Source organism: Triturus cristatus, chromosome 12 (assembly GCF_964204655.1).
Source record: "Triturus cristatus chromosome 12, aTriCri1.1, whole genome shotgun sequence".
Classification (NCBI taxonomy): Eukaryota; Metazoa; Chordata; class Amphibia; order Caudata; family Salamandridae; genus Triturus; species Triturus cristatus.
The window spans coordinates 72,292,729-72,307,294 of record NC_140595.1 but is presented as its reverse complement, the minus strand read 5'-3'; the positions used below and the strand labels follow the sequence as shown (position 1 = coordinate 72,307,294).

The 14,566-nt window shown below is 38.5% G+C and overlaps 1 protein-coding gene across 1 annotated transcript in view; it reads right to left on the bottom strand.

The window, feature by feature from the left end:
- LOC146772546 (fibrillin-2-like) overlaps positions 1–14,566 on the bottom strand; it is a 263,733-nt gene that overhangs the window by 4,405 nt on the left and 244,762 nt on the right. The window contains exons 56-64 of the mRNA XM_085638491.1: positions 13,193–13,318; positions 10,651–10,857; positions 8,993–9,118; positions 7,618–7,740; positions 6,623–6,739; positions 4,916–5,044; positions 3,549–3,668; positions 1,864–2,098; positions 108–276 (exon numbers count right to left, since the gene is read on the bottom strand). Of these exons, the coding sequence (XP_085494617.1) occupies positions 108–276; positions 1,864–2,098; positions 3,549–3,668; positions 4,916–5,044; positions 6,623–6,739; positions 7,618–7,740; positions 8,993–9,118; positions 10,651–10,857; positions 13,193–13,318 (1,352 nt within the window). The remainder of the gene's footprint in view (positions 1–107; positions 277–1,863; positions 2,099–3,548; positions 3,669–4,915; positions 5,045–6,622; positions 6,740–7,617; positions 7,741–8,992; positions 9,119–10,650; positions 10,858–13,192; positions 13,319–14,566) is intronic.

The window sequence follows — 14,566 nt, the reverse complement described above, 5'->3', positions numbered from 1 at the left end:
GCAGGAGTATTTGTCAATATCTGATGCACAATACAGCTAGTGCTACATCCTATGGTGCTGTGTTCGGTGCAGTGTCTGATCAATGGTTCGGCTGGAGCTGTTCATACCTCGTGAGGCTCTGTTCCATTAGCACTACGACGCTGCCTTCCTTTCTTTGGGGATCCATTTATCTTACATTCGTAGCAGGCTTCAGGAGACAGCAAGTCCTCTTCATTCTCTTCTGCAGGGGATGCCAGGTATGAGTTCTTGTTGAAGCCAAGCCCAGAAACGCAGTGACTGCACCCAGAAAAAAATATAGGGAGTGGATTATTCAATATGGCTGACGGAAAATAGTATCTTATTCCTCAAGGAATTAGTTAATACAGTCCTATTCATTGATATAGAAGGAGCTAAGGAATAGCTGCATGGGTGCATTCTGAATCTTGCTATGTATTGCAAAACTATGCATTTGTGATCACCGCAGAGAGCTAGTCTATCAGTATTCTCCGATAGTACCAGTGGAGAAAGTTTCTATGAGGTATTCTTTTAATTATACACTGTTGTAGATAGAATAGAATTATGCTTTCACTTTTGTGTCAGGAACACATTTTGCATTGCTCCTCCTACAGCACAAGACATTTTCTATATCATAATCTATACACATCTGCAAAATAGTGATGGAATTAAAGTCTATCGTGGTTATCTACAACATCATAGTAGCTTGACAGGAATCACAGGACCAACTGAGTTTTGCATTTTCTTATTTCACTCAATCAGGTAGGTGGGCAGGTTTAATATCCTGGGACTTGAACCTAATCATTTCATGTTCCGCCTTAACTATCCTTATGATTAACTGGTCTCCAGGCATTTCAATAACCCTAGTCCCCTTTCTACTACTCCGATGCTTTCAGAGCAATGTTATCTACTTGACACTCCATTGTAATTGTAGTCTGGACGTTCAGTCTGACTTTCCAGGACATATGTCAAACTTTCGTAGTCACTATCTGATTTTTAATCATTAATAGTCGAAAAGCAGAAAGGCGAATGATATTTAAAAATATATATTTAGTATTCACTGTAATCATGCGGCCATTTTAAAATGACTGAAGAACCGAGGATCAAGCTTGTGAGACATTGCACCAGCACAATAATGAATGGCATGTGAGTACTTAATTAGAGGCTACGTTGGGCGAGTCGATCAGATAGACCCATGTTTTAGTCCTAACATCCCTTTTGACCATGATGTCAGACATGAAGCAAAACACTTTATTTTCCTACGCCTCGGAGCCACTGTCTGCTAAACATTGTTTGTGCTCGTGAACTGGGTATATGCTGGCATGAAACACTAAATAAATAGCCCACCATTTCAGAGGCATGTTTTATTGAATTCCGATTACAGTTGGCACCTGCAGGCAATTTAGAGTGTGGGCTTATAAATAAAATAGACAAATTATTAGGATCATAGCAGGACATTTACTAAGACGTTGCATTGTTTTTAAAGTTTCAAGTAAGAATTAATGAAAACAAAAGTTTTTATATCAGTTTTAAAAAAAATCGATTTCTCTCTTAAAGACAATTTTGATCCCTCTGTTTGTACTCCATGAGTTAGCATGACATTGTTTATTCCCTGTGCATCACATTACAGAGATGCTAAAATAATGTAAGAAAAAAAAATGAACATTCTCAGAGACATCTCTATCCTAAACTAAATAAACCCACTGGCCAGGTTAATGTAAAAAAACATTTTGTCTACTCTGTGCTTACAGTTTACAAATCAACTTGAAAACATTGTCCGAAGTGATAATACTAATACCTTGTTTGTTTGACAACACTTATGACACCTCTAAGTACTATAAATGTACAGAGTTTCAGTGCTCTGCTTACCCTTGCCCCGCTCTGAAGTATCCGCCAGGACAGCCGCAGAGGTAGCCCCCGTCAGTGTTGGAGCATCCATAGCTACATGTGTTCCCCGTGCCACCTGAGCACTCGTCCACATCCTGGCACCCAGCGTATGACTGGTCAAAGTCAAATCCTGAGGGGCAGACACATTTGAAGCTGCCGAGGGTGTTGTAGCAGGAGGCGGAACCACATGAAGACCCGCTGGCACACTCATTTTCATCTAGAGAACAGGATATAGGATTCAAAATGCAGAAGACCACAAAATGTCCCAAATGAACTGGTGTATACAATATTGTGTCTCTACACATGCTCTAAACATTATTACATTCTTTAAAGAGGCTAAGACAGCAGTGCCGAACCAGTGACCAAAATAAAGGCTTCCAGAGTTGATGAACTCGGATTTCCTCAATTGTTCTAAAACACAGCAAAGGGAAAGTATCTAATGATGATGCAAAGACTCAGTTTAGGATAGTGCACTAATATTATCAGACCAGCATTATACCATACAGATATTTAATATCCACATTAGAAAAGCATTAACTACTTGAGTTCACTACAGTACATGATATGTGAGACAATAGAGATAAATTTAAAGCCCTAAACTTGAGTAGAGGTGAATGGATACACCCGAAAAGGCAACAGTAATAGGTAACAGAAATATAGTCCTCTGGGCTGAGCCACAAAGTGATTGACAATGTCTTAAAGCCAATGGCTGAAACAAGATGATCAGAGTAGGCAAGTACTTGAAAGAGGATGACCCAAACCCCAGTTAATATACATATTGTAGCAAAAGGTCTCTTTGAATGGTGTGCTTTCAAACCCCAGACCTAATAAAAGAGACTTTACTTGTAGTAGACTGATAAACAACTTCTTGCTCGCCTTAATGAATAAGTAATTGGTCAAGAGATAACTCGAACTGAGAAGTGACTTAATTTACTCCTACTACTTTGTAAACATGCCGATTACAGTGATATGAGAGACAGAAAGTTAAAGATTTTTTTGAACCCATGCTTCATCGTGTTCTCTAATCTGCCTGTGTCTTCACTCCTCCAACTCCTTGCTTTTAGCATCTTGTCTTAGGACCTTAGAAGCCCCAAAGATGATTTGAGTGTTATATAAGAAAACTGAAAACACAAAAATAAAATATAGCTATTGGAAGAAACAAGAATACGCGCTAGATATTGGCATGGCACTTGATAAAACATCACTTTACAAAAACATGGTTCACAATAGAGTACTGTGATCATGGCTCCTACCGAGATGGCTAGAGCAATTGCTGAGATATTGGTCTCTTCGGGAGCCACTTCAGGTGCTGTGTAATGAGTATGTGTGTAAGAGTACAGAGAACCCGAAGGAAGCGTAGTGCACAGCTCTGCACAAAGTGTTATCGTCTGCAATGCATTTGTTAAACCACAGAGTTAGAAAGTTACTGCGTACTCTGCAGAGAGCAAACCCATTGATAAATAGCTGCACAACTCCCTGGTGCTTCTGTGAACACATGTGCACATGATCACTGTCTGGCCCTCAGCCTTTCCTGTAAACCAGCCTTTTCCTTTGGCCTGAATCTGTTGTCATATTCCTGCTTGCAGTAAGAACCACTGAAAGTGCGAACAAGAGAATTGCTTCGGTCCTCGCTTTTCTGTACTGAAGACCCTGCACTGCATACTCACCAACACACTGATTCCATTGGTAGTGCTGCATATAACCTTGCGGACAGCCACAGCGGTAACCCCCAAGCACATTTTGGCAGCCATGCTGGCAACGGTGGTTTCCATCGCATTCATCCACATCTATGAGGTAGACATAGAAGAAACAGCAACATTTGATTTGATAATATTGGAAGTAAAAATAGATCATAGCATATAATACAGATTATAGTAGCCAGGAAGTCATAATATGGAATCAGGGTTGTATGACGGTACAACGCAGGTAGATACATTGTATGCCTTTGCCATGCATTTTTTAGCACGGATGTTTTTTACCACAAATATGCTTTTACAATGCATGCCTTTACCACACATTGTTTTTTATATATAAAAGCAATGTATGTGTGGAAGGAGACCCCCAACTTACCTTAAATGCAAGGTAAAGGCATGCTTTGTAAAGGCATGCATGTGGTAAAAATATGCGTGCTAAAAAATGCATCGAAAAGGCACAACGAGGTAAAAGCCTCGTTGTAAAGGCTGTTTCCCTGGAATCAGCTGCTAAGAGATGACAAAAGGCTGAGCACTGAATTGAAGGGTGACATAACACTGAAACTACATGAGACTGATTAATATGGAAGGGTAGCATTAGACCTGTTGTCAGAAGGTGTTCCTTACTAAAACGGAATATGCACTTTTTCCCATTTCTGCTATGAACTGACAGAGGCAGAAAGATGAAGCAGGATGATGCTATGAGTACCAGTGCTCTACTAAACGCACCAAACTTACCGCCTTCTTGATGCACATCTGCATCCGTGAAACAGACTGACCTCCACCACCACACTGCCCTTCCACGACTCCATGAACAGGAACTAGTCTGGGTATTGCAAATCCAGGCCTTCTCATGCCTGCCCCCTCCCATTCTATCTTATGGTCCTTGGCATGGGCGTTTGACCAGCCTGGGATGAACATTTTTCAATATATTATAGAACTGCCAAATGGTTTGGAGTATATTTTTAATGTTCTCACATTCTCCTCTAGGAATAGGTAGATATGATACTCGTTATTGCTATTTTCCTCTCACTGAGGAAAGTTATTTATTTTGATATTGAGGACTGTGAAATTAAAAGTTAACACGTTCTCAAAGAAATTCTACTGCATAGATCGACAATACTTATCGAACCAGAACATGAATAATGTGACTTCTGTTAGGAAAAATAATTAAAATTGGACTTTAATTCATAAAAGCAAATTGGAAGAGACCATCATAACATATCCATTCAGGTACACCCCTGGGCACTGAAAAGAAAAAATATGACTTATTCCATAAGTGCCAAAGTTTGTTAACTAATGACAGACACTCACTTAGATCGCACACCACCAATAACCCTTACCTTCACAGCTGCTGCCGGCAGTGTCCAGGGAGAATCCTTTCTGGCATTCACAGTTGTAACTCCCCGGGCTGTTCTGGCACACCCCTTTGGCACCACACAAGTTAGGTTGGGCAGCGCACTCATTATTATCTGTAAGAAATTTACCAAATTAGAACATTATCATGATTTGTGTTTTGCTTGTCCACTGCCATTTTTCAATGTAATTCAATTCAATTTAACTTTATTGTATGATTACTTAAAATCCTTTACAAAAGCGGCACAAGTAGATTCAAATTAGAAAAGGTAAATATAAAATAGATAAAATCTAAAAGGGGGGTTAAAATGCAGAGATGCTATAATGTACCAGTACATAAGTAACTTTGTGCAAGAAAAGGTACATTTAGAATTAAAACACATAAAATAGATAAAATCTAAAAGGGGCGTTAAAATGCAGAGATGCTATAATGTACCAGTACATAAGTAACTTTGTGCAAGAAAAGGTACATTTAGAATTAAAACACATAAAATAGATAAAATCTAAAAGGGGCATTAAAATGCAGAGATGCTATAATGTACCAGTACATAAGTAACTTTGTGCAAGAAAAGGTACATTTAGAATTAAAACATATGAAGGATTTGACAAGCAGAGGGTATACAAAGCTACGTCACCACGGAGGGCTCAGTCTATTAAATATCCTGTTACTAGTAAAAGTTAGTGTAGACAGTAATAGTATTAAAAATGCGATGCTGAGCAAATGCGAGTGCTGGTGATCCGTGAATCATAATTTATTTAACTGTCAATTCTCGGGCTGATCGTAAAGTCATTTTTCAATGCTATCTTTTTTTTTTACAGCATAGACCTTTTTAATACTGGCGGGGTGAAATGGGGTTCTGTGAATCAAACTAAGCAATGGAGACATTTTACTATGGACAGCTGGGAAAAAGCTTTTTAGGATATACAAATTATTTTTCGTTCTAGCACATTGAGCGACAACTTGCTGCAATCCTCTAAAATCACAAGTGTCCTAAGGATTGCAGTTAGAATATTCGGAACTAAAATATCCATTTACATAAATATCATAGCCAGTATATTGTCTAATAAAATATTATGAAGGTAAATATTCATAAGTATGTTTAGATTAAAAACATTTAACTCTACATCCACATACCTTCAAAATATGTATCATCAGGGTATATATTTTTGGATATTTTATTAGTTGATAAGCTGTCTTTATTTTTGAAGCACGATATTAAAAGTTGACATTCCGTAACCATACCATCCTAAGAGAGCTCACCATGAAGTTCTAAACAGACATCAATCACTCTACAGTGACAGGTGTCCAATGTTTGTTTCCTGTCATCATCCAATAACTTTATTTCGAATCCAAAAAGGAATCATAAAAGTATACACATATAATAAAAACAGTACACACATATTAAAAGAGATACCCAAAGATCCAAAATACAATAAAAAAATTTAAACAGTGCGTTTGTTTCCTGTCATTTAGAGACAGAGATGGAAACAGTGCTTTAGGGATCATTATCTCCATTGACATGTGTGTCTATGTTGTCTCTGTGAATAAATCTGTGGGTTTTCAAAGATGACCTGTGAGCATGTTTAGCACATTAAAATGCAACAGCAATCTTTTTTGAATGACTGTGAAGCATTGTGAAATAAGCTTGCTTGGGCGTGTCGAAACACGCAGCAGCAAAGAGAGATCTGCTTACCTATACAGGAGGTCTGGTGTTGTGTGAAACCAGGGGGGCACTTGCAGTTGAAGCTTCCAATAGTATTTATACACAGGAACTGGCAGTTGTGTTGTTTGGTTGAACATTCATCCAGATCTGTAGAATAATACAGTCAGACACAGAAGAAATCACATTAAGCCTAAAGTAGCATTATAATGCCAAGATGGATTTGAATCTGTGACTATTGGAAAATTACATTCCATGTCAGGCATTTTTCTAGATGTAGGTCAAACTTTTGAAAAGTTAGTAGAGTTATACCATAGTCAGTCACTTATCAGTCAAGGATGACGTGACTGACTTTACCAAATCTCCCTTCTTATAAATAGCAATTGCCTGGCAGAATTTTTGCAATGGGCCAAGTAGACCTGATCATCTATGCAAGTCATATTCCTGAATGGCCTTATTGTTTAATTTCGCTCTGACAAGGATCAAACTTTACAATATGTAACCAGGTCAGTTCCACTGGGAAACTAAAGATCTTTTGGTGTTAGTCTTTGATGAACAAATAATATTTTAACATGTAAATTAACTGAATACCATGATTTTACATAATAAATCCAAATAAAAATAGACAGAAATAAATAGAAACAGGCACCGCTGCAAATAATATTGTGATAGTGACAAACTTGAGGTAAGGAAATGTTTGCACAAAACATTAGGACAATACCTTGCCCACCTTTTCAATTGAATAACTCTTTGTGTCCATTATGAACATTTGGTGACAAAATATTATCATGAAATAAATATTTTTTACCATCAGTGTAATGTTAGTTTTACACTACTAACACGTTTCGGCACACATATATTACTTCTTCAGGGATCTACCAATGTACAACTTCAATTATTTCAGTACCTAGTAATGCAGTCATCACCCCTACTAATTGCTGCTTGAGTGGTTAATTCCATTGTGATTTAGCATTATTGTTAATGTGGAGGAGCTGTCTACTGGGAAAGGGAGGTGGTTTTGTCCTTACCTTTGCAGGTCTTTCCATCTTCCTGAAGGATGTACCCTCGTGGACAAGAACACTGATAGCCTCCTTCTGTATTCTTGCAGATAAAGTTACATGGCTTGGGAGACTGAGCACACTCATCCATGTCTGTATGGAAAATACATAAAAAAGACAAACATGGAATCTCTGTTACAGCAAATATTTGGTAATACTTGAAGTGGGCACATGGAACTGGGTAAACCCATGCCATTCTTTTTATTCATGCTAGTAGCCAATTTTACTAGCTTAATTGCAAGAAAAATTATTTAATATTTGTAGGCATTCAGTCACAAAGGTTAAAGTTCTGACATGAGTGGCACCTATTAGAATGCCCTATGATTAAAAGTTGGAGTAACCATGAGTGTTAAACAGTATCTATATGTTGGACTGATATAAATGATGTAATAAGGATCATTATTAAAATCACTACAGCAGAATAAAACATAAAAAGCATGTTAAATGGTATTAATACTATTCAGATTTTTAAAGGGGTGAAAGGTTATTATTTAATGTTTTGTACTCATGTATAGCTCAACATTCCTCTACATGTCCTTAACACATATGCCAGTCTATTCAGATTTGTAAAGGGGTGAAAGGTTATTATTTAATGTTTTGTACTCATGTATAGCTCAACATTCCTCTACATATCCTTAACACATATGCCAGTCTTTGAGTGCTGGAAACTCTACACTGAACATAATGTGATTAAATTGTTCTAATTGTAATATTGTTGGCATATGTCTGCACTGACATTACAAAGATATGCCATCAGCAGGATATAAATGTCTTATTTTAATTGATAAAATGTAGTACAGTTGCATACAATTCATTGGGCACAGCTAACAGTAGGATACGAGGGGATGGTCAGTTCCAGAAAGTGACCTTTAATTTTCTAACTTTCTCCATGCCGATGAAAGATGCATATGGAAGGGTAGAGCATGTGAGAGAGTTGGAGCTAAATGAGTGAAAGGAGGGCACCTGGAATGGCATAGTGAGCTCTATGGTCCGTTGAAAGGGTTAAGTCAAAGAGGTCAAAAAGGTTGTTGGAGGTTAATCAGACAGGATGTTCTGAAGCTATTTTGCATATTCATCATCTTGAATGAGGCCATATTTGTCCCACTTTATTAGTTCGACTTTTCAATTTAGGGAGCAAAATGTGGGAAGGAGACTTGCATTGTGAGACCATGAATAATATAAGAAGAATAAAGTAGAAATACATTTAGTAGCAGTAAGAGAGCACATGATGGAGAAGGGTTGAGATTGCATAAGACAAAAAAGTAGAGAGAATAGAATGATGAGAAATATTGGAGGAATGTGAGATAGATGATATGCGAACTGATGGAAATATGAAAAATCATACCGACACATGAAGTCCCTGTGATGTCAGTGGTGTAGCCCTGTTTGCAGTGACAGCGGAAGGAGCCAATGCTATTTATGCACTGACCATTCTTGCACAGATTGGGTAGAACTTTGCATTCATCGATGTCTAAAACAAAAAGAGTAAATTGGTTATTGCATACTTATCACATTCTACATAGAAGCCTTTGATACAGTGCAGCATTTGGTGCATTGTGTAAGATAGGACTACGGTTCTATTGGATTTAGCGCCTTTAATTTGGGTACACCGCTCTGCATTAAACGACAGTAGGCGGAATCCTCCCGTTAAATTTGTGGTTTTGCTCAGCTAATGTTCAGCACAATACTTAGCTGACCACTAGTGTTTTACAACCTTCTTATTTAACATGCACAGTTTTAGGTTCAAGTCTGGTAACTGTGCCAGTTGTATAATGAGCACAGGACCTACGTCTGGGCATACCCTTCCCACTTAGGGCGACAAAGCAAAAAAACACACAAATTATGTTATTTTTGCTTTTGTTGCCCTAAGTGGGAAGTGTATGCCTAGACGTGGGTCCCGTGCTCACTGAGCCACTGGATTCAAGTTAGCCTGCCTGATGAGGGGTGATACCCCAAAACCAATCCCAGGATGCTTGTTTCAGTCCAGGGAGGACCTGGTCTGGCAGTTCGGGCTGGACTGTTACCATGGAGAGCAGCATCAAGACTGATTTGCATATCGCTGGGTCCAAACTGGGGCGGGGTGGTGAGCAAAAAGACAATGCATTAAACCCAGATCTGTGAATGGGGCTGAATGTTCGATTTGTTCAGCATTCTGTCCATCCGTTGTTATTTTTGCTATTGACTATACATGAGGCAGGATGATACTGGAACATGGATGATTGTCAAAGAACAATGTTTGATGGACCCTGGCTGTACAGCGAGCATATACATTTCAACAAACAATATCCTCTTTGAAAAATTAAAAAGTCATTGATTTGTCATTTTATTTACAACCATGAGTTGGGATTGACATGTTAAAGTGATTTTCAGCTTTTTGTGGTAGAAACAAATGCATTACACAACACTAAGTGTCACTTGCATAGTCCACATTTCCTAAATATGCTCTCTCATGTGCACTTTACCTTGTATTTAATTTGATCAGAGCCTCTAGGAAACCATCCACATTTACAGAGTCACCACTCTTCAAAGCATGCTTTGTCTGTTAAGCTTGTTGGATTCATGTATTCTTGCCATGAAAGTCTAACTACTTTACTGTTTTCAGTTGCACCTGTTATAAAGGCTTAATTTGCTAATAAAAAAATTCTGAAATCTACTCAGTATAAAAAGTGATCACCCCTTCCTTTCAATTCTTCCTAACTAATTCAACCTCTTATCAGTCCAATAACTGCTTCCGCTCCTTAACTCACTCAGTGAATAGGCCGCTCCTTCACACACTCAAGTTTGTAATCTTTGTTGCCTCTTTAATCACACGATGCTCACACATTACCTTACATTAACTCTTCCTTAAATCATTTATTTGCACAGGTCACACACTTTCTTACCCACCCACTCGCTCTTATGCTCAACCACCAACTTACTTGCTCATTATTCATGTATGTCAGCATGAGTTCTAACATCATTCCATTTAGTTCCAACATGTTCCACCCAAAGACCAGTCATTACCTCGTCCATCAGTTGAATAGCCAGGTCCATGTGGGCACATCTTCTTGTAGAGAGCTGTTCCGGGGAGGGGACAGAGCTCACAGAGGTTGCCCCATCCACGACCACTGTTACAGCAACACTCTGACTTAGTGACAAGGTTACGGCTTGTGGAGGACAGCTGGCACATTGTTTGCAGAACTTCAATATAACAATATCCCTGGCGGGTATCTGGAGAAAGGAAAGAGAATACAAGGAATGTGGCATTACACAGACTCTCATTCACCTGCAAACAGGATGTTCTGAGAAGACAATGAGACAAACAAGGTATTTGGGGCCATAGGACTACGGTCAACATTGTTTTTGAAGACACATTTCCCTTTCGGCCATGTCCTGGTAACACTGTAATCAGGAGACCGTCATAGTAAATGTAGCACAAACTCCTAAAACCATATTTTATTGTTATGGCATGTCCAAGAAACACAATGCTACTTAATAGTGCATTTTAGTGATGGCAAGTCGATGTTATGTCAAAGTTGACAATGCTGAGATAGCGCCAATGAGGTGCCAAACAAGCACAACAGCCTTTAATCCCTACACAATACAGTAACAATATTCACTGCACCTGGGCACACAATGCGATTGGATGGGATGTATTTATTTTTCTTCATTTTATTGTGTTTATTATTATTCATAATCAGCCTTATTTCTTGCTCAATGTACAGGCTGCACTGTAACAGCAACATCACTGGTACACCTCAGGAACATTTGTGACTCTTTCACCTATGTTATATCCTGAAAAGAAAAATGCTGATTGCCCTTCTTCCAAAAATTAAGATGTGGGATCCAACAATGTCTTGCAGAAAAATGTAAAGTACTGTAACGCAGTTTTTTAACTGCAGGATTTCAACCATCCGCCCGTCAAATTTGAGAGCGCTCTTTGTAGAACTGTCTTTATTAAGGCAGTAACAAATTATCAAGCAGATTGTTTTAGCTGTGCACAAATTCTTGTAAATAATTTGTAACCCTGGGCGTAGTTTGCGAAGTAGCGCTACGCGTAGCTACGCAAAGTGCACTTCGCACTAAGCGAGCTACACGTAGCACTTCGCGAACTGCGTAGTGCCCTGTTCGCACTGTGCAAGATGCCGTTTTCAAAGATTGCACAGTGCGGACAAGCATCCGGCACTGTGCAATCATTAAAAAACGGCATCTTGCACAGTGCGAGCTGTAGTTTTCTGCCGCACGAGTAGATTTTTACTCGAGTGGCAGCTTTCTCAATGCGGACTGGTAGTTTCTCATCGCAAGCATACGCGACCACTCGCAATGAGAAACCTGACCTTCCCGTGTTGAGAATCTCGCCGGGAGGTATATTTTCCACGCTCACGATCGGCAACTTGATGTTGCTGATCGCGAACGAGGAAAAGTCTTGCCGGGATGTCATTTTGATTGCTCGCGGTCGCCAACATGACGCTGAGGACCACGAGCAAGCAAACAATGACCGCTGCACTATGCTATGATACGCAACGTGTGTTTGCACTGTGCTACGTGCAAATCGCGTAGCGCAAATTTCGCAAACTACGCGAGCGTAGCGTAGTGCTTTGCCCAGGCTTAATAATTTGTAGACTCTGCGCAGAATTAACTAAAAACAAAGAAAAAGCTCTCAGCTTGGCAGTGAGGTTATTGCTAGGACAGTGAATAAAGAGGAGTACATTTGCTGAGACGTGGGGAACAACTTGCTATAAAATATGTATAAATTTAAGATGAACATCTGGAATATGTAGTCATAAAATATCTCTTGGCAGTACCATTATTCATTTCAAAGTCACAGAATATTGTGAGCAGAACCCTGAAGCAGTGTTTGTGATGCATGACCTGCAGCAAATTTCAACCATCTGGTACATAACATTATACAACATAACACAACATAACAAAGCAAAAAGGAACAGAATTACAAAAAAACATCACCCATAAATCATCCTATCCATAAACATTTGTCACATAAAGCATTAAAAGCCGACTCTGGCTTATTATCTGCTGAATATGACTAACCACTGAGTGTATATATCAATTTTCTCCATAAATAGATAGCCATGAATTCTGTGTGTGTTAATGGTCTATTCCTAAATCACAAGACTAAAGCTAGAAAAGTCTTCAATAATACATAGTTCCATGCGACCAGAATATTACTTGGCAATCAGTAGTGGTTGCAGCAGGTTGCAATTGGAAGGGAATCATTTTAAATAAAGTCCTACTGTGTGTTGATGTCTCATACGGTGTTGCTGTATGCTCATGGAGTAGTAAAACAGGAACATCAGGGGAAAATGTGCATTGCAAGAAAAATAATTAGTGCATAAATGGGTTTTTAGGCACTTTGAATAAGCCTTGATAGAAGATGGTGCTTGGCCTTCTCGGAGACACCAGTTGGCTAATGGGCTTCATAACGTCATTGAAGATTGGCTCCTAAGGTTGCAATGTATGGCTTGTAAACCTATTTCAATCATTCAGTACTTCTGTGGTGGACTTTGACGATATTGACGGAGACTCTGCACTCGCTTGGATGACCTACCGATGCACTCTGTGCCAGTGGGGCTGACTTGGAATCCTTCATTGCAGTCACATCTGTAGCTTCCAATATTATTGACGCAGCGGCCATTTTGGCAAATGCCAGGTTTGGTACGGCACTCATTTTCATCTGTGGAGATAACCGCATTAAGGTTAGTGCACTTTAATGGCTATAAATGAATTATAAAAAGATTATGGCATTCCTCATGACTTCTCAGGTTTGTATTTAACATGCTCAGTGGATTTTTATTTTTTTCATTGTATTTTATTCATTTGCATTTGATTGCTTGCACATTTTATTGCGGAGGGTATTGGACTCTGTAGATAAGAATTTAAAAATATAGAAATAAAATTTGAAAACAGAGAACACAGAAAAAGAATAGAGATTTTTGAAACCGTATACAGCATTCAATAAATAAGGCCCTAAAAGAAAGACACTAACAATGAAATACAGAGTTGCAGGTTGCAACGAAAAATTCCATTGTGGGTCAAATGAGAACGCATCATTAGATACGGACTAGCCTTTTTGAGGTCAGTATTCGAGGTATCCTGAAGCAAGCTCTGAATTGAATATCACCCTCAATGAAAGAACCTTCCTCAGTGCTAAACCCCAAATAAATGTATGTGCAAAGCTAATTGCAATTGATTTGGAAAATATTGATTTTCATATAACAGTACTAATTTTTTTTTTTTACTTGTTTTTTTTCAATTTCTTTATTTCTCAAGATTTTACAAAACAAACGAAAAGCAAATCACGACATCCTGTCCATTGTGAGACGCATACATGGAGTGCAATTGAATACAATCAAATGTTATACTAAATAAATAAATAAATAATTTTAAATAATATTTTAGTAAATATGAATAATTTAGTACTCAGTTTTAAGATTGGCGATGGAGAATAAAGATAAAGAGTTTTCTTTGGATTGATTGTAGGGGATCATTTCCCTACGGGCTACATTCCTCACAGTAGTGTTGTTCCATTAGGGTTCTAGTAATGACCTGCATAGAGCCAATAGGAGCCCTTTGAAATGGCATTCTGTGAAACCAGCTTGGTACGTAACATTACTCGTGTTGAAGAACTCTCCGTAATATATATTGAAAAATAACCATTGCTACAGTTCCTATTCCTAAAATGGTGATAAGAGATTGCCAATGGAAATATTTGTAACGTCACATTTACCACAGTCCATTACAGTTTATCAGGGATGTCCACAGATCTGTAATCTACATTGGTTGCCTCGGAATCTTGACGGGGAATCCATGCAATTTCTAATCATTATTTTCTATCTTATCATATTTAATGTCTCTGATTATGGAAATTCTGACTTTAAACTTATGGACTCACAAATCACAATTATATTTGGATGTTTTGGAG